At 49.5% G+C, this 25,338-nt stretch overlaps 1 protein-coding gene across 2 annotated transcripts in view; it reads right to left on the bottom strand.

The window, feature by feature from the left end:
- The window catches only part of COL26A1 (collagen type XXVI alpha 1 chain), a 192,079-nt gene extending 175,578 nt beyond the window's left edge, over positions 1-16,501 (bottom strand). For both annotated transcript variants that reach the window (XM_066278039.1, XM_066278040.1), the window contains exon 1: positions 16,172-16,501. In XM_066278039.1, the coding sequence (XP_066134136.1) occupies positions 16,172-16,329 (158 nt within the window). In that variant the 5' untranslated portion in view covers positions 16,330-16,501. The remainder of the gene's footprint in view (positions 1-16,171) is intronic.
- Positions 16,502-25,338: the final 8,837 nt, after the last annotated feature.

The following is a 25,338-nucleotide window of genomic DNA, read 5'->3' as shown; positions in this document are numbered from 1 at the left end:
GAAGAAGGAAGTGCTGATTTCCTAGATAAGCCCTTCCAGGGGAGCAGGAATGACAAAAATGTCAGATGCCAGAAGCAACTGGTTGGGCACAGACAGCAGGAGCCAAGTCAGAAGGAAACTTGCCACCTTCTCTCAAAGGCTTCCCAAGTGAGACTGGGAGTGTGGCAGGCCCCGAAGCCTCCAAGGCCAGCAGGCAGCCTGCAACGAGCCCTGATTCCAGAGGCTGCACCCTACAGAAGAGGGAAGCCTGAGCCTTTCACAAGGGCTCCAAGCAAGGGAGACCCTCTGCTGGGCCCCCTTGTGCTAGGAACTGGGGGACTTCTCAGTATAACCACACAGTCCTTGTCCTTCCAGAACAAGGAAGGGGGTGGGACCAGATACCTTTGAACAAAGACATAAAATGTTTGGGCTTCAAACGGAAGCCAGTCATGGGTGCAAACAACTGGAACACACACACACACACACACACACCCTCCCGCAAGTGTTGGTGCCCCCTCCCTATCTTGTTCAGAGAGGTAGAAGTGGGGCAAGGGATCTGTAAAGCAGGGCCCTCATCCAGTGAGCAGGAACCGCTGAGTAATAATTAGTCTGCATATTTAACCCATTTCCTCATTTGATCTCAGCCCAATCCTATTAGTTTCATGTTACTTGTGAGGCACCGAGTCAATGGAAGGAAGTGCCGGCTAGACTGCGGGTCATGACAGGCCGGCTGCAGGAGGCACGCCAGAAGTACTTGGGGTTCCTTTGGCTGTCAACCCCTGGGACACGAAGGTCGTCAGAACTCCTCGGCACCTGACCTCACTATGGGCATCTCAGGGCCTCCAGACCCTCTCCCCTTCTCCCCAGGCAAATTCTGGGGGTAACCCTCTGTGCTCGTTCCCCAGTGGCTGTGGTTCCCCTGGAAGCTAGGCTGCATAGTGTTTACTAGATATTGTTCTAAGCGCTTCATTAATATTAACTCATTTAAATCCCAGAATGACCTGATGAAGTAAAAACTATGATCACCCCTATTTTACAGATAGGAACACTGAGGCACAGAGAGGTCAGGTGACTCAATCAGGGCCACCCAGAGCAGGGCTTCAGACCCGAGAAGCCTGGCTCCAGAACCTGCTCTTCACATCCTCCCTCTTTATTAAGGAAACTCTTGAACTTGGTTCACAAGCTTCGTCTCATAATTCCCGTTAACACCTGATGGAACAAGCTCCAGATGCTCACCCGGGCGGCGGGAGCTGGCAAAGGTCAACAGGCAGCCTGGCCAGGTCTGACCTTTCGCAGATGGCTGTGGAGGCAGCTGGGGGTGGGGCAGACAGCGAGGCGCGGGTGGTGGGAGCCCACACCTCTCTCTCTGAGTGTTACAGAATTAACCTGGACCGGGTCCAGCTCCTTTCAAGGTGGTCTTGTATAGGCCACCAAAGAGAAACATCTAGACCCTGGTTTCTTGGAGGCAAGAAAAGGAAGACTAGGCAAGAGAGGCTGGGATCCCTGACTCCTCAGAAAGAAGAACAGTGTGCCGTGTGTCTACTTCCCTAGGATCGGCTGCAGGATTCCCGAAAATCCTCTAACAGTTAGTTATTGTTAGTCTGTTCCCCTGCCCCAGGCAGAGTTGGTCGGGGTCCAGCTCACACACTCTCCGAGCGGCAATGAAGTGTCGGGCCAGTGCAGGCCAAGAGAAGCCTGGAGTGGTGTTCTTATTGCCATAGGGATTGTTTCTCTGGGAATGGATTTTAAAATAACAGACAAGCTGGGGTGGGGGAGAGGGGAGAGAGATGAAGGGAGAGGAGATTCAGAAAACCATAAGTAAGGCCTTAGGAAAGGGCCATTCGGTGTGATTTTTCAGGAAAACTCCCCCCTTTCCACCCACTCCTACTTCAAAGGAAAAAGCAGGAGCCCCTAAAGCGGGTGGCCTCCCTAGCTCCTCTAAATGTAGCTTCCAGAGTTGGCCTGGTGGGGACAAAACACAGATAAGGACCTCCTCTCTCTCCAGGACCCCTGGAAGCAGCAGACTACATGGCGGCAGAGGCCACAACCTTGGTTTCCCAGAGTAGAGAGATTAAGGTATTTGTTCATTCATTCATTCAACAAGTAGCCATAGAATATCTGATATGTGCAAACTGGGTGCTCGATATTACAATTAGGCTACAAAATCCCTTGGAGGAAAAACGCAAGTATTTCACATGCATGAACGTGTGCTGTGCTGCCTTTTCAAAGCTGAGAAACACTTCGGAGTCTGCAATGTTCCAAGGAGCAGAGCAGCTGGCTCCAGCATCCCCTGAGCCCTGGGACAGGCCAGAAGCCCTGCTCTGCAACCTGTCCCTGCGTACCAGGGTACAGTGGCCAGGAGCTGCCGGCTGCACAAGACACGCACTCCTCTCCCGCTGCCCCGCCCACACTGCCTCGACCCAAATTCTGGGCTCCTGACCCTGTCAGTTCACTTCCCTCCCCCAGCACTTCTTCCTTTGCCCCATCCCCCCCCCACCAGCAAAGCTGGCACCAGTCCCACTATGATCCTGACCCAACAGAAAGCTCAAGCTCTTCAGGGTGGCAGAAAAGGGGCTTTGCATGCAGGCTCCAGAGGTCCAGCCTGCACCGCCCACCCCCGCGTGCCTGCAGCCCATGGCCCGGTCATAGTGAACCCAGGAGCACTAACCACAGGTCAGGCACCGTCATGCTCCCAGCCCTCACATGGCTATTCTGTCTGCCCAAGATGCACTCCCAGTCACTGCTGAGGACACCCTGCTCATCCTATTGGACCCACTTATACATGATTCCTCTGGGAAGTCTTAGGCATATAGCCTGATCTTCTAGGCCAGCGTTTCCCAAAGTTTGGAGTGTGGCACACCTTCCTTGACCTCCCATGTTGTGAAATCTCCCATCCTCCCAACTTTGCAAGGCACATTAGCATAGTACTCAGCACTAGTCCTGATAGTATTGACTACATGTTTTCCTAAGCACTTTATTAACTCATTTAAGCCCTAGAACAACTCTTTCAAGTAAATACTGTGAGTGTCCCAATTTTCCAGAGGAGAAAACAGAGGTACAAAACATCCACATTCCCACATATCCTAATTCTCCTGGACAAGTAACTGCTTCCACACCCCTTGCCTACCCACCCCACTTCACACACATCTGTGTCGCAGCAAATTCCACACTTGTTCACGATCAGCTTCTGAGCTCATACAGGGCAGAGGCTGGGTCTGAATTACCGATCTTCTCACTAACCCCAGTGCCAAGGTCACAGTAGGTGCTCAATGGTACCTTCTTGAAAGGAAGGCGTAAGGGCACCTGCACAGGCCTCGGGGCGGTGACCCTGCCCTCCTATTTAGTTCCCAACGCCAGCTTGCCTACTGTGGGCTGGTGAGAGCTGGGTGGTTAAACGCCTGGCCTGGATGAGCTCCCATTCCCAAGAGGCAAAGGTGGGTGGTGGGCAGTGAGGGCACATGCACCCATGTCCCAGGGGGGCTGGTCAGGCCACTCTAGGGCATAAACAGGTGGGAGAAGTGATTCCATCTGTGGCGCGGGGAAGGGAGTGCTCACACCACAGACAGTCACAGATACAAGAGGCACAGGGAGCTGCCCACAGAGAGGTGAACAGAGCTGGGAGCCCAGAGGACTTCTTGAAGGAAAGCTGCCCCAGGAGAGGGTGGAGCCCAGGTTCGGGAGAGGCATTTGGGATGAGGAAGGGACACACCAGGCACCTTAGCTCCACTGAAAAACAGAGACTTCAGGGTCAGGCAGAGTCTGGAGGGCCAGGCAAGAGAACTAAGCAGGCAGATAAGAGACCCCTGCATTCCCCCCGGGGAGTGGGGTCTCCCGCTGCAGGTCTTAACCGAGAGGGGCTGTGGAATCAATTTTTGGAGTCTTGGCAAGCACTTTTTTATGAACTAGATAGAATACAATAAAAAAGAGAGTATCACATATGGTAACAGTAAGCATTATTTCGTGAAACTTGTTTCAGATGTGTATGTATGCATGCGCGGGCAGGCGCTCTTGGTCACATATAAAAGGTATTTCTTACTATGGGTCATGATGAAAGAATCTTAAAAAACTCCATTCTCCATGCAGTGCTTCCTAAACCTGGCTGCACTAAAAGAAAATAAAATAAAAAAATACACCTAGGAGGCCATTAAAACACATCTCCAAGCCCTCTTCCTGAGTCTTGGAGAGGTCTGGACATCCAGTTCCTTCGTCTCCCCAGTTCATCCTGATGAGTCCATCAGCACTCTGCTGTTTGGAGGACGCTATTCCTAAAGCACGGGAGAAAGACCAGCTAAATGACGGTGGAGCACAGCGCGAAATAAAAGTACAGAACCCCTTGTCTAAGGAGCTCAGGAAAACGTGTCATTAAAAGCACTAAACTACATTGCTTTTTCCCTTCTCTCTCTTGACCTGTCTTTTTTTTTTCTTTTTCTTTTTTTTTTTTTCCTGAAGCTGGAAATGGGGAGAGACAGTCAGATAGACTCCCGCATGCGCCTGACTGGGATCCACCCTGCACGCCCACCAGGGGCGAAGCTCTGCCCACCAGGGGGCGATGCTCTGCCCACCAGGGGGCGATGCTCTGCCCCTCCGGGGTGTCGCTCTGCCATGACCAGAGCCACTCTAGTGCCTGGGGCAGAGGCCAAGGAGCCATCCCCAGCGCCCGGGCCATCTTTGCTCCAATGGAGCCTTGGCTGCAGGAGGGGAAGAGAGAGACAGAGAGGAAGGAGGGGGGAGTGGAGAAGCAAATGGGCGCTTCTCCTATGTGCCCCGGCCGGGAATCGAACCCGGGTTCCCCGCACGCCAGGCCGACGCTCTACCGCTGAGCCAACCCGCCAGGGCTTGACCTGTCATTTGTGTACTGTTTCACGTGTGCCCCCTCAGGCATGGGGATACCGGTGGGGCAAGTGCAGACCCTCCCAGACACCCTTCCACCCCTCCCAGCAACTCCAAGGTGTGCGAGTGTGCACGAGTGCAGCCTTCCCGCCAGCCATGGGACTGAAGCCCGGTGCCCCGCTGGGGCAGGAAAGTCAGACCAGGCCCTTCCCAAGCTCCCACCAAACTACAGCAGACAGGCAACCCTCAAGGGCACTGCTATCTCTGCCTCAAGCCACACTAGAAGCCAGGATGGCAAGAGGCTCTCCCTTGCCAGGTCACCCCCTAAACACTTCGTGGCTCTGGCAGACCAGGGCAGGGACAGCAGCCACCGTGCCTCTAGGATGTCATGGGGTGCCTGCACACAACCTCAGCTCTCCCTGAGCCCACACCAAGGCTCTAGCCAGAGGCAGGGGGGAGCAGCAGGCGTTGGGCAGATGTAGCAGGGGGAGGCCCTGATGGACGTGGGGTGCCAAAGGGTGGGGAGCAAGCAGCTGAGAACCCTCCCCAAGGAGGGGGTAGGAAGCAGTGAGAAGAAGTGGTGAGAAGTGGGACATGGCACAGGCTGAAGACCAAGTCCCCGAGTATGCTCCATTGTCTCATCAGACTTCACTTAAAAAGCACACCTTTAAAGATAAGAGTATTGAGATTTCAAAATGGCAGTTCAGACTCTTTCCAAAACCGACTTGCAGAGACTTCTAAGTAGAAAACAAAAACAGTTACAAGTTCTGAATTCCATGCTGTCGCTTCTTAAAATAATCTGAAAATGGGTAAAAATTCTGAACATCAAGCCAGGATATATAGCCATGTTTTGAAAGAAGCAAAAACAAGTTCCCACGAGCAGCCCTAGAGCCTTCCCTCCCAGTGTGCCTTGTCTGAAAGGGGCCCATAAGTCCAGGGCCACTGTGTGACCAACACCACAGGGACTGCAAAGTGCCACTTGGTAGGACCCACATCCACTCTATATACAGGGCCTTGGTTGGTCCTCTGTGAATGCAATTCGCTTCACTCAACACAACCAGCAGAGCCCAACTCTATTTTGAGTCCTGGGTTGGACTCTAAGCAGACAAGCCAGTGACATCCCCCTTGGCAATCACAGTCTACCAGGAGATGAAGAGCAGCTTAAAGCAGAGAAGATAGGAGAAGGGAACATTTGAATGCAAACAACTTAACTGGGTCACTATGATGCGGCCGTTATGACTGGGGACATTTGAGGAAAGGTCATCCAACTTCCAAAGATTTGGGATACACATGTTCTCAACTTCATCCCGACACCCATTTAACATCTCTCCCCAGAGGTGACATTTACACAGAACTGCCTTAAACCTGGGCAAGAGGAGCCCTACTGTCTGCCCTGTGGTTTCAAGGACCCCACTCTGGCCCCCCTCCAGCCACACCCATCCCCACAGGCAGGGAGACTATGGGGCCAAGGGGACATGACCCCCAGAGCCTACTACCCCCTTGTAGACCGAGTGTAGGTAGCCAGGGGCCTGGAATCTCCTCCCCAAACAGAAGCGTCCAAGCTATGGGCAAGTGGCAGCTGTGAGGGTGAGGGGAGGAGCCTGGACTGGGGCTAGAATGACCACAATGTGTGCACACCAGGGGCAAGGCGGGACAAGAAGGAAAGTGAAAGGTGACTCTTTCACAGCCAGAGTCCACACAAAATTCAAGAAAGCTGGGAGCTCTAAACATCAGCCTGGCCCCCTGGGTCATTAGGAAGGTGTGTTTGTCAAGGTCAATGACAGAATATATTTTAACAGTTTGTAAGCTCAATTATGACTTTTAAATCCTTAAACATATGTTATATGGGCCTTCATCTATACCCTGGCCCCAAGCCCCATATGTTAGGGGTGGCCCAGGCTTGCAGGTGGTATGGGCCAGGGAAGTCTAAGCTCATCCCCACAAGGCCATTTTGACCCAGCATCTTCAAAATGTACCTCCTTAGAAAAACTGCTGATGAGAATGTAAAATAATAAAACTCCTCTGGTGGGTGATTTCACACTAACAGAACTAGGTGTGCATTTACCTTTCCAATCAGAAAACCCGCTTTTAACAAATGTATCCTAAAAATTTATTTGCAAAAATGTGAAATGGATAACGCACAATAACATGTAATTGGCATTATATGTGACGCACAAAGTTAGAACACAATGTCTCTCAGTAGGGAGTGAGCGGTTTAAACTGGCATTCACAGCCCATGGAATATGGGGCAGTGCAAATGAATGCAGGAGGCCTGAAAACTTCTGGGCACGAATGGTGCCAACAGCTGCATGACACCATGAATATGTTTAATACCAATGAACTGTACACCTAAAGATGAGTAAGATGATAAATTTTGTTACATGTATATTAACCACAATTTTTTAAATTGAGGGAAAAAATGAAGGCAGATGGTATCTATGCCCTGATATAAAGCAGTCTCCACAGCACCTTGTAAAGCAAGAAAGAAAAAGAAAAAAAGCCAAGTGCAGCAGAGTATAACTAGTATAAGACCTACACACACACACACACACACACACACACATACACATACTTACATTTGCAAAAAGAAACAAAGGAAAGATAAACCAAAAACCAATTCAAAATACGGCTACCTACAAATAGTAGACAATGGTAAAATTATTTATACAAGTATTCCAGTAATTAAATGAAAAAGAAATGTCAGAATTAGAGTAGAACCATTTTGCAACCCAAAATGAAATAACAATGTAGAAAAGATCATCAACACATCACAAGAAGGAGTGGTGACCAGACATTGTAGGAATCCTGAGCTGATGTGTGTGTGTGTGTGTGTGTGTATTTTTCTGAAGCGAGAAACAGGAAGGCAGAGAGACAGACTCCCGCATGTGCCCTACTGGGATCCACCCAGCAAGCCCAGCAGGGGGCGATGCTCTGCCCATCTGGGCCATTGCTCTGTTGCAACTGGAGCCATTTCTAGCACCTGAGGCGGAGACCATGGAGCCATCCTCAGTGCCCGGGCCAACTTTGCTCCAATGGAGTCTTGGCTGCAGGAAAGGAAGAGAGAGATAGAGAGAAAGGAGAAAGGGAAAGGTGGAGAAACAGGTGCTTCTCCTGTGTTCCCTGGCCGGGAATCGAACCTGGGACTTCTGCACGCTGGGCCAATGCTCTAACACTGAGCCAGCTGAGCTGATTCTTGATGGAAGAATACTACACAGTCAAAAAGGAAATTTTGACAAAATAATAGTGATAGAGAAAGAGAGAGGGAAGGAATCAAAATTCAATCAAGTCTTTCTATCCAATTTCTAGTTTTCTAGAACTACTGAGGACAGAAAAACATGTCCTCATGAGAATACAATCAACAAACTCCTGAACAAGGAAAACTCCATCAGACCCAATTTTTTTAACCAATAAATTGCAAGGAAAAGAGAAAGAGAGAGAAGAAAACCTATAGACAATGGTGCTCTGGTGAATGTTTAACACCCAACCCTCCAGAAAAAGACAGCATGTCTATAATAGTCATCTCGGGCTGCCATAACAAAATACCATAGAGTGGATGACTTAAGCAACAGATATTAATGTCTCAGCTCTGGAGGTTGGGAAGTCCAAGGTCAAGATCCTGGAAGATTCCATTCTTAATGAGGACCTTTTTCCTGGGTTGGAGACAGCTGCCTTCTCCCTATGTTTTCACAGGGCATAGAGAGAGAAAGAAAAGGGGTTGGGAGATGGGGGCTTCTGGTCTTTCCACCTCTTTATATAAAGACACTAATCCCATCATGGGGCCCCACCCTCATGACCTTATTTAAACCTTACCACCTCTTAAAGGCCCCACCACCCAATGCTATCACATTGGATGTAAGGCTCCATATATGCATTTGGGGGGAGCACAACATTCAATTCATAACACATTCTGAAACAATATGATAAATTGGACCTACTATAAAGTATTCTTTTTTTTTTAGATTTTTTAAAAATGATTTTAGATAAAGGAGAATGAGAAAGGAGGTAGGGAGGAGTAAGAAACCTCAACTTGTAGCAGTTGTCTCGTATGTGCCTTCACCAGGCAAGCCCGGGGTTTTGAAACGGTGACCTCAGCGTTCCAGGTTGATGCCCTATCCACTGTGCCACCACAGGTCAGGCCACTATGAAGCATTCTTGCTCCCCCAGCAACAGAGATATTAAATCATACCAACCCTTACATCTAATCTCCAATACAAAAGAGATACAGGGAGTAAAATATCAAATTAATCACACCACTTGGAAACAATCAGCCAAATGCAGAACATGAGCATTCCATAGAACAACTGGTCTTCTCCAACAAGTCAACGTCATGGGAGGGAAAGCACTCTCTTTTTTTTTTTTTTGTATTTTTCTGAAGCTGGAAACAGGGAGAGACAATCAGACAGACTCCCGCATGCGTCGGACCAGGATCCACCTGGCACGCCCACCAAGGGAGATGCTCTGCCCACCAGGGGGCGATGCTCTGCCCCTCCGGGCGGGGGGGGGGGGGTTGCTCTGCCACGACCAGAGCCACTCTAGCGCCTGGGGCAGAGGCCAAGGAGCCATCCCCAGCGCCAGGGCCATCTTTGCTCCAATGGAGCCTTGGCTGCGGGAGGGGAAGAGAGAGACAGAGAGGAAGGAGGGGGAGGGGGTGGAGAAGCAAATGGGCGCTTCTCCTATGTGCCCTGGCTGGGTCCCGGGTCCCCCGCACGCCAGGCCGACGCTCTACCGCTGAGCCAACCGGCCAGGGCGGAAAGCACTCTTTTTAAGGAGAGAGGACTCTTCTACATTAAGAGAGATTAAAGAGACACAACAACAAACAAGTAAACTTCATTTAGATTCAGATTTGAACAAATTAACAATAAAGAAATGTTTTTGGACAAGTGAAGAAATATGAATGTGGATTGAACTTTAGATCCAGTAATAAATACAATGGAATAGTAGTAGGAGTAATAGTAATTGTCATCGTAGTAAGGAGTTTGTTAGATGTGGCAATGGCACGGTGGTACGGAATCATGTGTATATGAATATTACTAGTGAAATAAACATGAGCCTGGGATTTGCTTTAAAATACCACATATACACAAAAAGAATATTTAGGGGTTGAATTAAGTGTGGCAAAATGTAATGGATGGCAAATCCCAGTGAGGGTCCATGAAGTATCATTCTACTCTCTAGTTGTGTGTAGGGTTGAAAATATCCTTTGAAAAAAAAATGTAAATACAATATATTTAAAAGTCATCAAATTTCAAAATGTTTGACTTCAAAGAGAACAATAGTTCTTAACTGGGCATGATTTTGCCCTTCACAGGACATCTGGCCGTGAATGGAGGCATTTTTGGTTGTCAGAGTCAGGAGGTAGGGTGAGCTGCTGGCATTGAGAGGGTAGAGGCCCGGGCTGCCGCTGAACGTTCTGCAATGCACAGGGCGACCCCACAACAAAACACTATCCAGTGCGCATGTCAAAGTCACTAAACTTGAGAAATCATGAGATAGAGGTAAGAGGGGTGTGCTAGGTGCGCACAGAGGGCATCTAACTCATCAGGGAAAGGCATTCCAAGCAAGTGAAACAATGTATGCAAAGAAACTGAGGCATAAGAGAGATAACTTACACAGTGTCGCTGATACAGAGACAGAAGATAGGCTTTTGAAAGATAGCCTTTACATGCAATGCTGGAGAGGGTGGATTTCATCATGAAGGCCAGGGCTGCAAAGACATTACACTTGCCTCCACTTTCCTGTCCCACACTCACAGTGACATCATTTGATTGTCCTGGCACTTTTTTCCACTGAGCCCAGACTCTCCCTCAGAATCCTTCTGAACATTTGGCCCTGGCCGGTTGGCTCAGCGGTAGAGCGTCGGCCTGGTGTGCGGGGGACCTGGGTTCGATTCCCGGCCAGGGCACATAGGAGAAGCGCCCATTTGCTTCTCCACCCCCCCCCCCTTCCTCTCTGTCTCTCTCTTCCCCTCCCACAGCCGAGGATCCATTGGAGCAAAGATGGCCCGGGCACTGGGGATGGCTCCTTGGCCTCTGCCCCAGGCGCTAGAGTGGCTCTGGTCTCGGCAGAGTGACGCCCCAGAGGAGCAGAGCATCTCCCCCTGGTGGGCAGAGCATCGCCCCCTGGTGGGCAGAGCATCGCCCCCATGGTGGGCGTGCCGGGTGGATCCCGGTCGGGCGCACGCGGGAGTCTGTCTGACTGTCTCTCCCCGTTTCCAGCTTCAGAAAAATACAAAAAAAAAAAAAAAAAAAAAAAAAAATCCTTCTGAACACACTCACCTAGGCAGCTCCTGTCAATCAGTGAGAGTTGACATAATAGTTAAAACCTATCTGCCAAGCTGATGTAGGAGATAGTGGGCCACCAAAGGGTTTTAACCAGGGGAGAGGCCTCTATGCAGCTGAGAAAGGTCTGTTCAGCAGCAGCAGTGTGGAAAAGACAGAACTTTATAGAACTGAAACAGGTCCCATCAGAGAGCAGCTAGGTTGGCATTGCTGGTGAGCAATGGCTATGCGAAAACAAACCGACTGCCTTCCTGCCCCTCCCCACGGAAAGCTGGAGGGTCCTCTGAGGGGCCTTCCTAGGCAGCTAAGATGGGTCAAGAGGACAAGTTGAGGGTGTCAGCAAGATCCAGACTGGACTGGAAAGGCCATGAAGCCAGGAAAGGCTGACTGACCAAAAGAAGACAAAGTGAGCAAAGATGAGGGTCAGCCATGTGAGTGGGAGGGCATGTGAGACAAGGACGAAAAGGCTTGAGTTCAGCGTTTGTTTGTTTATTTATTTATTTATTTTTAATTTTTTATTTATTCATTTTAGAGAGGAGAAGGAAAGACACAGAGAGAGAGAGAGAGAGAGAGAGAGAAGGGAGGAGGAGCTGGAAGCATCAACTCCCATATGTGCCTTGACCAGGCAAGCCCAGGGTTTCGAACCGGCAACCTCAGCATTTCCAGGGCGACGCTTTATCCACTGCGCCACCACAGGTCAGGCGAATTCAGCGTTTAAATACTGAGGCATGAGGTTCCTGCAGGACAGCAGGAACCAGGGGAAGCTAAGGAAATGGCTGAGGCAGAAGGAAAGGGAGGGAGAGGCTTACCAGCATGCACTGGCCACTGGTGAGCCACACACCTGAACATCTGTGTGTCCAAAATAATGGCAGAAAGGGGAGGGGTAGAAAGGGAGAAGGCTGCCTCAAAAGGTGTGATGAAAACGACAGGTTCATGTAGATAAAGGACAGAGATGGAACAAACCAGAGATGGTCCAGGGGAAATTGTTACTCATTCATTAGTATCAGCATCAAAAAGGTGTGACCTGGAGTGAGAGCACCCAGCACAGCTGGATGACCTACAGGCGCAGCAAAGGGGGCCGGTGGGCGGCTGTGGCAGCTGGAGGGGAACCCGCACTGGTGGCTAAACAGCTTGGACTCTTCTCATCTCAGTGAGGATGGCTGAAGGGCGAGGGCAAGGGGGAATGAGGTCAGATCTGCATTCTGCCAACCCAGTGTCTGTGCACCCCTGTCTGCCCTCCCTGCTTTGTACGCATGCCCTCCCAGCGAGCCTCACCCTGATGTCAGGTCTCCACGGGGTACTCATCAGGCAGACCAGGAAACGGGCTCCGGGAGGTTAAGGAACACATGTAAGTTCATAGTATTAATTAGGGGCAGAGCCGGAAGCCCCCACCGCACTGCAGTGGGAGGACCAGTGGCCCTCAGACCCACAGAGGGCCATGCCCTGGGTCCTGCACTCACTTCCTCTCACTGTGCCCTTCCCGTGAAATGACGTGTCTGTGGGGCCAGGAGGAAGTACCCACCCAATCCCCTGCTTCCTTCTAGACCCAGTTCTGGAGGCTCCGGTTCCCTGCCCGAGTGGCCCCAAGCCCAAATCCAGGGCCATTTCTCCCAGGCCATCCTTCCAGGCAGACCCCACAGTCAGTGTGCCCACTTCTAGGTCAAGGGGAGTGGGCTGAGCCGGGACACGGAGGTTGAGGGGTCTGTAGGCCTGTGCATAACCCTCACAGTGTGAGAGAAATCCAGGGTAAAAGATGAACCAGGGCCAGCTCTCCCCTGTTCCAGAGCAGAATTTTGAGACATCTAAGAATTTCTCATTTGAATCTAACCTTTCAGGTCATTATGAAGATACACTCATCGAAGCTGGAAGCCAAACCTACTTAACCTATTTAACCGTCAGTAGCTTGATTCAGAGCCTGTAGATATTTAGCCCTACAGTATGCGACTTCCATTTGTTCTCAAGCCGCAGGCCCTGTACAGGAGTAAGTGGTTTATGGAATGAGCATCTTTCTTCAGGGGAGAAGCAAAAACAACAACACAGTCCTTTGTCCCCTGGCCCACAAACCCGCTCCCTAACATATTCATTCCCTCTCCTGCTGAAATCCAACAGGTTCCACACCTCTTCTGATTTCTCTTAGTCAGCAGAATACTCTCTAAGAATTGATATTAAAATGTTATCTTTTATCCAAATTAAAACTTCTCCCTCCTCCAGTTGGAAGATATGCACCAGAGATGGAACACAGACCTTTCTCTGGTCTTAATACTTGTGCCCTGAGCCCTGATCACCTGCTGCTGTTTTGGTCCCTTTCAGGTTGGATGCAGAGATGAGAAGACAACAGACAATAAGACCCTTAATAAACATCTGTGGGAGGAAGGAAGATAAGTGAGTGAGAGTTGCATCCTTTAAAGAGTGCCACAAACATATTATCTTCACGAGGGTAGACTGGAAGAACTAGGGCATCAGGGCCGGGGGGGGGGGGGGCTCAGTCCTCAGTGCAGCCCTCTAGTCAATTAATGTCGCCTTTCCCTTCAGCTTTTATTTGGCATCTGAACAACTCTGCAAGATTCAACTGGAAGCAGCCCTCTGAGGAACTGGGGTTCTCTTCTTTTGGCCAAAACAGCTTAAACAAAAGGCTTCTGATGGAGATGAGCAGAACAGGGCATTCCTGGGTAAGAAAAAAGCTCCCAACGCATGTCAGACCTAGATACCTGGCCCAGGAAGGTAGGCACAGGCGTTTGCGCGCACGCGTGCACACACACACACACACACACGAAGGAGAACACAACTCATATCCAAAACTCAGATACCAACAGGAACAACACCATGAAATAAAGGAGGACTATTTGTCAAAAACAGCTCTGTTGCTTTGCCTGTCAACTGAGAGCAAGCCACTATAAATACAAATACAAAGCCAAAGCTGTGATGGGCCCCATGCCAAACACTGTCCCTAACCTCTCTGCTTCTGGGACTCTTGAATTTCAAGGACAATGGCCACCTGTGACTGATAGCTCCTGAGACACAGGAACAGGGACTACAAGGCCAGCTCAAGCCTGCAATGCCCACATTGGGCTTTGTGTGGAAGGGCTCAAGCATCTGGAACCTGCCCCAAACCTCCTTAACACCTCCTAGTATCCTCTTTGGGAATCTATTTTCCACAAATTCATCCAGATCCTCCCTGAACCTAATTATACCTCTCCCTGCTCCCATCCTGATGGAAAGAGTTCTGGAAGATTACCACATTTGTTTGGGCCTCTTTTTATTTGTGCTAAAAGGATCCTTTCCAAGTTTCTGCAGAGGTCCCCAAGTTCCAGCCCACCAAACACCAGAACCCCGGTCTCCATTCACTCACTCCCTTCATGGACTTCACCTTTGGCTCCTCTCAGAGTGCATATTCCAGGCTGCAGAAGACCTTTTATTTCCTTCCCACACTTTTTAATTACAAAAGTAATGCATGAATATATGCTCCTTGTAAAACAGTCAAATAAGACAGAGGCAGAAGAAAAAAATGGAAATTCTCTTTTACTCTCTCCCATCCCCCCTCCCAGCCAGCCCCAGGTCTCTCTATATAGGTAACCATGGAAAATGGTTTCCTACAAACTTTTTGTTTCCAGGCACTTATATACCTAGACATAGACCAGAATTCTTTTTTTCATAAATGAGATCATGCTATACATATCATTCTGCAACTTGAAAAGCTTATTTTTTCAGACTATTCTCATATGGAATTGTGCAGAGGCCACACTACTGTGGGTGTTCGGAGAATAGAAGCTTTGGGTAAGTATTTCCAAACAGAATAGGGAAAATAAAATTGCATGCAAAGTTTTCCAGAAGCACTTTTATAAGCTTTTCTGAGTCTCGCCTTATCCAGCCATTAAGTGTATGTTCTTCCCAGCACAAAATATCCCTGTCTCCTTCCTATAAGACATTGCCAGAATTCATCTTGGTCGCCCTCCCGGGTTTGGTAAATACAAGGAGAAAAGTCCTGGTGTCTGTCTCTTGCCTTCCTCCAAAACAATAAGCAGAGTGGTGCCAGAAAGCACGGGGTTTGGAGAAAGAGCACAGGAGGTCAGTCCTGATTTGTCACTGAAATGGAGACGTCCCCCTGAGCCTCAGTTTCCTCTGTTCAAGAAATGCTAACACTCCAATAGTTAATCCGGGAGTGGTTTTAGGATCAAAAGAAATGGATGGTACGAGTGCAAGTTGTGTGTTCTACTACAGCTGTTTGAGTCGTGATTGTCACTGAACAGGAAAAACCTATTTTCGAGCTGCGCAAATGAGGCATTTGGCAACTTTTACTTGCGTGCTTACGCGTTTTCTAGTGGAATTCAACCTCGGCGTGAGGAGACCCTGCCCTAACCTTCGTCGGGGTGGCCAGGGCGCCACCTGCCGGCAGAGGAGGAGGCTGCTGTGGGTCCCGGTACCGCGGGCTCCTTGACCCGGCTCCTCCTCAAGACTCACAGCGGACCCATCCGATCCGAGGCGGCTCCACGACTCCAGGTGGCTGGAAAACCACGTCCGAGGCTTCTCCGCGGAACCCGCCCCAAAGATCGGACAGAATTGCCCCTCTGGTGTCCCTGGGCAGCCGGCAGGAGAGGCGGGGGACCTGGACGCACGGCCTTGGCAACCCGGGAACCTGCTGCCCAACACAAAGCCGCGGCGCGCAGGTGAGCGCGGCGCCGCCACGTGAGCCGGGGACCGTCCAGGCACCGAGCCGCCCAGCCCCAGCCAGCGCGGCCGCCTCTCCTCGCCCTGCCGCGGGGTTCAGCCACCTCCACGCGAAGCCGGGAGCAGAAGGGAAGAAGGCTGGGAGAGCTAGTGAAAGAGGAGAGGGTGGGCCCCGCACCTTCAGTCCCTTGGACCCGCTCCTCCGACCCCCACTGTCGTCATCCCCAGGCACCGACTACCCCGGGTCCCCAGCCCGCAGTCCTCGAGCGCCCGGCGCCATCAGCCCCCGCCGTCGCGCGCCCGCACCCCCCACGGTCCGTGCCCCGGCCCCCGGCCCCCCGGCATCCCGATCCCCCAGCCCTCCATCGGCCCGGACTCCCAGCGCCTCCAGCCCCGCGCCCCAGGCCCTCGCTACTCACCGGCGGCCCCCGTAGCCGCTGCCGGGGGAGCCGGCGCCCGGCTCGGGGTAGCCGTGCTGCTGCAGGGCTGCGGCCGGGAAGGGGTAGAGAAAGCCGGTGGCCAGCGCCGACCCGCAGAGGCAGCAGCACGCCCAGGGCAGGAGGAGAACCAGCTTCATCTTGCGCGGCCGCCTGCGGGGACCCGGAGTCCCGGGCGGGAAGAGCGTGGGGAGCGCGCCGGCGGCGGGACCGAACTCGCTTCCCCCGCCGGGAGGAGAGCGAGCGAGCCGGTGAGAGAGTGGAGCCCGGGTTCGAGCTGAAAGTGTCTGGGGGGGCGCCCACGCCTCTCCAGGGCCGCCTTTTCAAATTCAGCGAGGTGGGCTCTACGCCGTCAAAGGGGGCGTGGGGCTTTCTCATTAACCCTCGGCAGCCCGGGGCCGAGGAGGCGGCAGGGGCCGCAGAGCTGGGGTTCGAACTCCGCTGGGGGTCCCAGAAGCCTCAAGCCCTGAAAACCAGACCTTGCGCCTGGGTCTCAACCCTTTCCTGGTCCGCAAACCCTTGTGGAGCACCCACTCCTTGCCTGGCGAATTCACCAGGCAAAGTTGTTTAAATCCCCACGATATTGCTTGCTCTATTAAACTCTATCCATTTTTCAAAAGTGGAAACTGAGGCTCAAAAACATTAAGTCAGAAAAATACACTCTCCTCGTCTAGGGCTCTTTGAACCAAACCATTGGACACTTAGTCTCCCCCCTCACCTCCTTCCCTTCCCACCACAGCTGTATCTTCAAGGTGAGAAGTAGCAAAGTAGCTAGGAATAAGGGAAGTTCTCAATTTGGGTGAGAATTTATTCTTAGAAGCAATGGTGCACGAGGCCTCCAATCTGGAAAGGAGCTGGGAAGGTGTAATGCAGTCTCATATTTTACAGATGAAAAGACTGAGTCCTAGTTCACACATGAGCCCACCACCCCAAGCTGGTTGTTTCTGGGCTGCAGGATCTCCACAACATTTGATCCTTCCAGAGACAGGTGCCACCTGAAATCCATCCTGTCCCTCATTTCCCCAAGTTGGGAATCTTTTCTAATTCTCCCAAAAGCATCCTAGAGGCTGGCAGAGACCCTGAGGATGTCTCTGCCATTTCTAACAGTGGAGCTGTCTGTAAAATACCTGTAGCACTGGAGAGAAGTCATCAAACATGGAAGTGCTTAGTGGACTGCAACACTCTTGTGGCTTTTGCCCTCTTGTTTGCCTATCTCAGTATGTACCCACCCATACGTACATGTTCCCTACGTCCTCCTGGAGTAAACATCCCAGGATATCATGTCCAAACCCAAACTTCACTCTCTCCCCAAATTCCCCACCCTTATCCACTCAGTCCCCTCAAATCCTTCCTGGACCTTTTAAACGGGACTTGCACATGTCCCAAGTCCGGAGTTTCCATCTAGGAATCAGCATGGGTAAAATTCGTCTCAAGGTGGACAGCCCCCTAATGGGAAACATAACTTGGACTTAGGACCACTTCCTTCTTCTCACTCTCCATTCGTCTCCCAAGGCCTCAAAGATTTGGAGAATTTGGGTTATCAGAGGATTTTCCGTGCCTCCCCCAAAAGGAATCTGAACTGTGCTCTTTGGGCAGTTGGCCAACACACAATAAATGGTGAGGTCATCCCCCTGCCCCAGGAATTTGTAAGCATTCTGTCTCCCTCCTTACCCTCCTTTACTTGCATAATGAGATCTTAAAGACCAGAAAATTCCATGTTGCTATGAATTGGCTTCATGCTACAGGCATTACAGTAAGGGAACAAGAATTTTGTTTTTATCTTAAACTCATTTTTCCAGTGCCAGGGGCTGCACCCAAGCTAGAGGGACCAAGGAGAGGAAGGGAGAACATTACTCCATATATCACAGGATTCTTTTAGGACAAAAAACTCTAGGAAAAGATTGAATGCATGCCAGAAACTTCAGGACTGAAGCAGTTGTCTGAGATTGGTCCTCCTCTTCACACAAGTACTCTAACTTCATTTTGGCCTCATGAACATGTACCAGGAAATACCTGTGTGTCAGAAGCAAATAGCATGGCTCTCACCCTCAAGGTGCTTATACTTTTCTCTAAAGAAGGTATTAAAATGGCCCTTTTTCTTCCAAAGACTGCAGGCAGTACGAACAAACGGCCTGCAAACGAGAGGGGGTTCCATTTATATGGGGAGGGAAAAAGCACAAAAGTGCATAAAATCAGGAACTGTGATCTCACCCACACTACCCAGCCCAGGAGGTCCGGTTTAGCTCCTGGTTCCCCCTAACTCGCTGGGTGACCCAAAGTAAACAATGAAGGATAGATTGGCTTGTCTGAAAACTTTTCCAGTTCTGGCCTTCTGTAATTCACTTTTCTTTTCATCCTCCACTCCTGTCTCAAAGACAACGGTGGATGTACCCAACCTTATTAAGTGGTCACTCTTGTAGGCAAGATTTTCAGCTGTAGCACCCCCAGCAGGGCCATGGGAGCCAAGAAGAATGGAAGATTCTGTGGCATCACACTGTAAACTCCTCCCACCAACTCCAGAACACCAGTTAATAGAGTCCAACTCTTACAAGTACCAGCAGTGTGACCTTGAACCAGTTATTTAATCTCTCTGAGCATCCCCATTTGTAAAATCCTAAAAATAATAACAGCACCTAATATATAAATTTACTAAAAGAATTCAATGAATTATTCACATAAAGTACTTAGAATGGTACATCAAACACATTATAATGTTCAATAAGCATAATTATTATTATTTGCAATGATTTGGTCGGGAATACAATTAAAGAACACACCTTTCTCAAACTCCCAGGGTAAGGTTAACCAGTAGGTTCATACCTGGAAGTGCTCAGAGCTTTCTCAAAAGATTTGGAGCCCCAGTATACCTGACACATCTCACTCACTGCATAGACAACAATTTAAAACAAAACTTTATTTTGAAACAAATGTTACCGGGCAGAATGACCAATTCACATTATTTTTCAATATAAGACACAGTTATGATAGGTGGCAAGCTTGGGAAGGTCTGAGCAACCCTGGAAAAGCTGACACAGCAGTGCCCTGGGAAGGTCTAGCACATTTTCAAACATGAGCATCCCTGGTTGGCCTCTGATTGGCACTCCACACAAAAGAAATCTGTCTTTATTTCAAACTATGCTCTGGAACACCCTAAATAAATGTTAAAATCTCAGTAGAAGCAGAAGCCATTGTTCCCAAGAGCCCAAGAAAGCGAGAATTAAAGGTTTGGAGTTAGGAATTTTGTTGAGAGGTACATCTTCTTTCCCAATTCCTTGGTGGCCTTTGGTGATCACATGACCCCTGGAACCTCGATAAAATGAAAACTGAACAAATAAAGATCAGGTGTGTTTCACTGAGTCCTTACTTCTTCAAACACAGATAGGCAGGGGTTCTTTATAATCTAGATTTTTTCAGATGAGTAGATGAGAGAAAAAGTGGTTTTTCTGGGGTCCTGTACTCTCTCATTTCTGTAGTTCAAAGACACCTTAGAACCAGGGTTGTTTGTACGAACAGGGATCAGATTTCTTGGTGGAAGAAGAAAACCCACCCCCACCATAACCAGAGAAGTAGACTCCTCTGAAACTATGTTTCCAGGCCTTTCCGATAAGAAAATATCAGTCAGCATCCTCTTCAGCAGACAAAAAGCAGATCTTCGCTTCTGCTGAAGTCAGCAGAGAGAGCCACCGAACAAAGAAGTAAATACTCATCAAGCTGGAGCCAAGGTAAATATTGACCTTCTGGCATGATAAATCCTCTTGTTAATCTAAAACAGAATCCCCTCTCCGGATTGCCCTACAGGACATGGAGTGTGCAGTCCTCCCAGAAGTTCAGGGAGGCGATGTAAGAACAGAGTGGTTTTCGCACAGATTTCTCTAGCAGACCATGTTCCCAGCTGCCCGACCCCAGGACTGCACAGAAACGGGCTGGAGTTGACTCAAGGTAGCAGGATGGTCCCAACAGAAGGGCTGCTTTGTTTTGCTCCAAACTCTGTGCTTGGCCAGGGCAAAATATGAGCAGAACGTGGATATTTTGCAGATGCTGACCCTGAATTTTCTTCTTTACCTGAACAACCCTAAAATTCCACCCAGGCCCTATAAGAGGGAGTGCTTCTTTGCTCAGCATATCGACAAGTGTAAGCCTATCGGTTTGCCCAGCATTGGCAGTGAAACACGCATTCAGAAGACAGCAAAATAGATGGCTACCACAAAATAGCCTGTGATCTTAAACAGAAGTTGTTATTTTTTTAAGTATTAAAAGCAAAACCTAAAAAACACTAAAAAATATAGAGTGTGTCCAATTGCCCATGCTGAAAACCCAACTAAAACGTGGTGATAAGAAGTCTGACTGTTGGTTAATGTAGCTACAGCTAAACAAATACCTCCCTAGGAGCTTAATGAGATTACTTGGTGATAAATGACAAAGGGAGGTATCCCTAGTCTGTTCAGGCTGCTCGAACAGAATACCATAGATTGGGGAATTATAAACAACAGAAATTTGTTTCTTCCAGTTCTGAAGACTGGAAGTCCAAGATCAAGTTACCAACAGGTTAGGTCAGGGGTCGGGAACCTATGGCTCGCGAGCCAGATGTGGCTCTTTTGATGGCTGCATCTGGCTCACAGACAAATCTTTAATAAAAAAAAATAATAACGTTAAAAATATAAAACATTCTCATGTATTATAATCCATTCATTTCCTACCACTCATGATCATGGTTGGGGGTGGCTAGAGTCAATCACAGCTGTCCTCTGGGACAACACCAAATTTTTATTGGATAATGCGTAATGTACACGAGTTGTTGTATGGCTCTCATGGAATTACATTTAAAAATATGTGGCGTTCATGGCTCTCTCAGCTAAAAAGATTCCTGACCTCTGGGTTAGGTGTTAGGTGATAGCCTGCTGCCCAGTTCATAACTGTCTTTTCATTGTGTCCTCTCATGGTGGAAGGGGTGAGGAAGCTTCCTGGAGTCCTTTTTATAAGAACACTAATCACATTTATGAGGGCTCTACCTTCATGACCTAATTACCTTCCAAAGGCCTGACCACCTAATGCCACCGCTTTGGTGATTAGGATTTCAGCATATGCATTTGGGGGAGGCGGAAACACACGAACATTCAGTCCATTGCAGGGGACTAAAGCTACAGAACAAAAGAGAGGCAACAGCCAGGGGAGTGCTGACCTTACAAACGTTTTCCTGGCACAGGCACACAGGTGGTAGGGGGTTCAAACAGTGAATCCACATCATGCCATGCCTCCCAAATGTGCCGCAAGCTGAGCGTTTGTGGTGTGCGACCTGCCCAGGGCTCCCCCCACCCAGCTCCCATACCCCCTCCACCGCACAGTTCTGCAGTTCAGCACTTGGAGCGCCTACCATTAAAGCTGGTGGTAAAATAAACCAACAGTAAGTGTAGAGAAGAGCTGGTAAGGGCTAAGGTACAAGAGGAACGTTGAATCTAGAAAAGAAAAGACTAAGGGGAAGTGATCTAGATTTTTCCAAGCCACACAGGGAAAAAGAATTAAACTTGTTGTCTGAGCCCCCAAGAATAAATTGGGGACCAATGGATAAAAGATATCAGCTGAATATAAGGAATAACTTTGTAATAGTCAGGTTGGATTTAGCTGTATAGTGGTGGGAGGGGGGATCAAGGGGTGAGTTCCCCATCACTAAAGGGATCCAGGCAGAGAGTGCAGTAACAATGGGTAGAAATGTTGTAATTAAGCAGAAAACCACACTGATGGCCCTGAGACTGTGATTCTAGACACTAAAGGCAAGGGGTTGAAGCAACTGTACAATTTTTCCCAAACAGGAATATGTATTATAGCCTATTGGTGCTCACCAACTTCTGGGTCTTCTATCCACTGTGGGCACAGAAAAGCCTCTCTCAAAGCTTCCCTTGCTGCTGGGCAGAGCCTGGGACTAGCCCTGGCCAATGGACTATCGGCAGAAAGAACCTGTGCCACTTCTGAGCCAAAGAGAGAAGAAGGAGTATGGATTCTGCAAGCTCTCTTTGTTCCTTCACAGCAAACCTTCCCTGGGCTGGACCCCTGAGTACAGAAGGCAACTCCCTCACCAACTGAACCCTCTAACTAGCATCGGACATCCTTTGTTTAGAGGTGTCAGCGGTCACTGCAGCACCAGTTCGCCTTACCTGACTAATACACTAGGAACATATGCAAGGTTTGGTGGCTTGGTGCAAAGTGGCCCTTTGCCTTCAAAAGGTGTTAGAAAATGACCTCATGAGGGCAAGGGTAGACCATCTGATGCTTATCCATCTACATTTTTGCACAACCTAGGTCACTTTCTCAGCTGTGTTCTTTGTTCTCGCTGAGCAAACCTGCATCCATGACAAACCAAACTGCACAGGTAAGGCTCTATGCTAGGCCCTGCTGGTGCCCAGTCAGGTTAGACATCATTTTTGCCCTCAGATAGACTTACAGTATCCTTAGGAAGGATGCAAATAAAGAGACAGTGTCCCTGATGACATATGATCCTAAGTTAATACTTCAGAAGAGGGAGTAGAGGCTGAGTCTTATACTCCGAGTAGGAGCATGGCAAAGGAGCAAAGGCAGGATATGTGCTGTGTTGAAAGGGCCGGGCATGGAATGGCTGGGATGGAGCAGAAGGTGTATGCCCAGCCCAACACACCGGTACACATAGCAGGTACACACACGTCCCTGCAGGCACAAACGAGAGCTTGAGAGAGACCATCTTACAAAGGAGCTGTCCAGGTGAGTGAGGGCTCCGTGCTGCGATGCAGTCTGTCCCCTGACACCTTCTTTCTCCCTCCACCCCAAGTCTAGGATTTCATCCTCACCTCCAGCTCCATCCAGAATTCTAGGGCTCATGTAAAAACCCATGAAGAGTAGTTTTGGGGGGATTTGGGGGTCAGACTCAGGTTAAAGGTGGCATCGGGGAGGCAAGGTCCAAAGTCAGAGAGTTGAGTGAGATGGAGATTACAGACTTGAGCGAAATCAAAAGCAGGGCATGACAGGGGGCCAGCCCTGGACCCGGGTGATCACCGTCAGGTTAGTGCTGCCACTGGCTGCCTGGTCTTATTGCTCTAAACACCCCTGTCCTCTGAGAGCCCTACGCTGTTGCCATGGACCACCCTTCGGACATCTGCATCCTCATCTCTCAGAGGCCTTCAAACTCAGCAGGTTAAGAAATGAACTCCATTCTAGGGTCGCTATCTGCCCAAACTTGAGCAAATTAGGGAAAGGTACCCTCCCCCCATATTTGGATGGAAACTGCCCAGGCTGGATGTCAGCACCCACTCACCCACCTGCAGAGCTGAGCAGGACATCTTACAACCCTGTGGGCCAGCCCCCCCCACCTGGTTTTCTCCACCATGCACCCCCACCCAGAATGACATCCAGCCCCCTTGCCCCAGATCTGATGGGGTCTACAAGTCTGGTCTATTCTAGATAACTCCTAGATCCTTTCCTTACACAGTCTGATCCCTTCCAGCTCTCACAACTGCTGCCAAGGTGCTCCTTCCATCTGGCCTTTGTCAGAGCTTTTAAAATAACTTCCCGAGAGGTGCCCTGGCCTCCTGTGTTCCCGCCCTCTCCCCTTTCTTCTGTGTGGTTGTTGAGTTCCTCCCAAAACACGGAATGATCCCTTCACTTTGGAAACAGACCTCTGCTTGTTCCCCATCCTCACCTCCTTGACTGGGCACTTAAGGCCTCTGCTACTTGTTCCTGGCCTGTCTTCCCTGCCCATCCTCTCCTGTCAAACACACATACTCCTCTGTCACCCTCTCCTGCACCCCCTCTCCGTATTTCAGCCACAGAGCAACACTTGGATCCCCCAATGGGCCGAGAATCTTCTCATTGCCATGACTGTACAGACTGTTCCCTCTGTATGGAATGCCCTTTGTTAGAGGCTACATGTTTTTGCCCCTTCCTACCCCAAAATTTGTATGTTGAAATCTGAATCCCTAGTAGGATGGTATTAGGTGGCATGGCCTTCGGGAGGTGCTTATGTCATGAGGGTGGAGCCCTCATGGATGGGATCAGTGCCCTTATAAAAGAGACTCTACAGAGCTCCCTCACCCCTTCTGCCCTGTGAGGACACAGCAAAGAGATGGACGTTTATGAACCAGGAAGCAGGTGTTCACTACATTGAATCTTCCAGCACCTTGATCTTGGTCTTCCCAGCCTCCAGAACTGTGACTGTGAGAAATAAATGTCTCTTGTTTACAAGTCCCACGGCCTGTGGTATTCCATTACAGCCACCTAATAAACTAAGACACTGTCCCACCTTTGTCTGACCCCTCCCAGTGAGCCTTCTTCAGGATCCAGCTCTTCACTAACCCCTCCACCAGGATTGATGCCCACTCTGTGCTCCCAGAAGTCTTTCCACAACCTCCTGTGTGGACCCACTTCTCCTTGCCATGATTACTTCTTAACACGTTTGCCATCTCCTCCACAACACACTGTGTGCACCCAGACCGACGGTAATTTCCCACTCATCTCTGTCTCCCTGGACATAAAGATCAACTCATTTGGTCAAAGCTGAATAAATATTAGCTGGATAGCTGCGTAAATCAATGAATCATTCGGTCCATTCTCCCAATCCCCCAGGAAGAGGAGAGCCAAGGCCAAACTACCCTACTGAGAGGTGGCATCTGGAAGACATGTATTCAAGTTGTGGGCTCTGAGCAACACAATTGTGTCTCTTATTTCTTGATATGTGATGAAGAAAAAGAGAGAACCATAAATGAAAATGTCAGGTGAGCCCCGTAGATGATCACACCAAAGAAGGAACTTGCCATTTATTCTCAGAGAGAGAGAGAGTGGTGCCTGCCCTGCTCACCTCTCTATCCAAAATTATTGAAGTTAGCACTTAACAAAGAATTGTCAGGTGTGATATTCAAACTAAAAGTCTCCAGGTAGCCTTTCAAATATCAGCCGACCATTGTCCTGGGGGTCTTTCTTGTACATAATCTACAACACCTTCCCCATGATCTTCGGAAGGCAGGCTTGGCTGACGACCAGACAGGAAGACAGGCCACATTCCCTGAGGGGTGGCTTTGACACTGAGGCCCAGAAGAAGGAAAATGAAAGGTTGTTCCACTTGATAAAACCTTATTGCAATTTACTATTATGAAGTGTCTGTTTGAAGTCGGCACAAGTTCTAGATAAGC

Source organism: Saccopteryx bilineata, chromosome 4, assembly GCF_036850765.1.
Source record: "Saccopteryx bilineata isolate mSacBil1 chromosome 4, mSacBil1_pri_phased_curated, whole genome shotgun sequence".
In the NCBI taxonomy this organism is placed as follows: domain Eukaryota; kingdom Metazoa; phylum Chordata; class Mammalia; order Chiroptera; family Emballonuridae; genus Saccopteryx; species Saccopteryx bilineata.
Note: the sequence above shows the minus strand (reverse complement) of the source record. Positions and strands in the feature narration are given on the sequence as shown.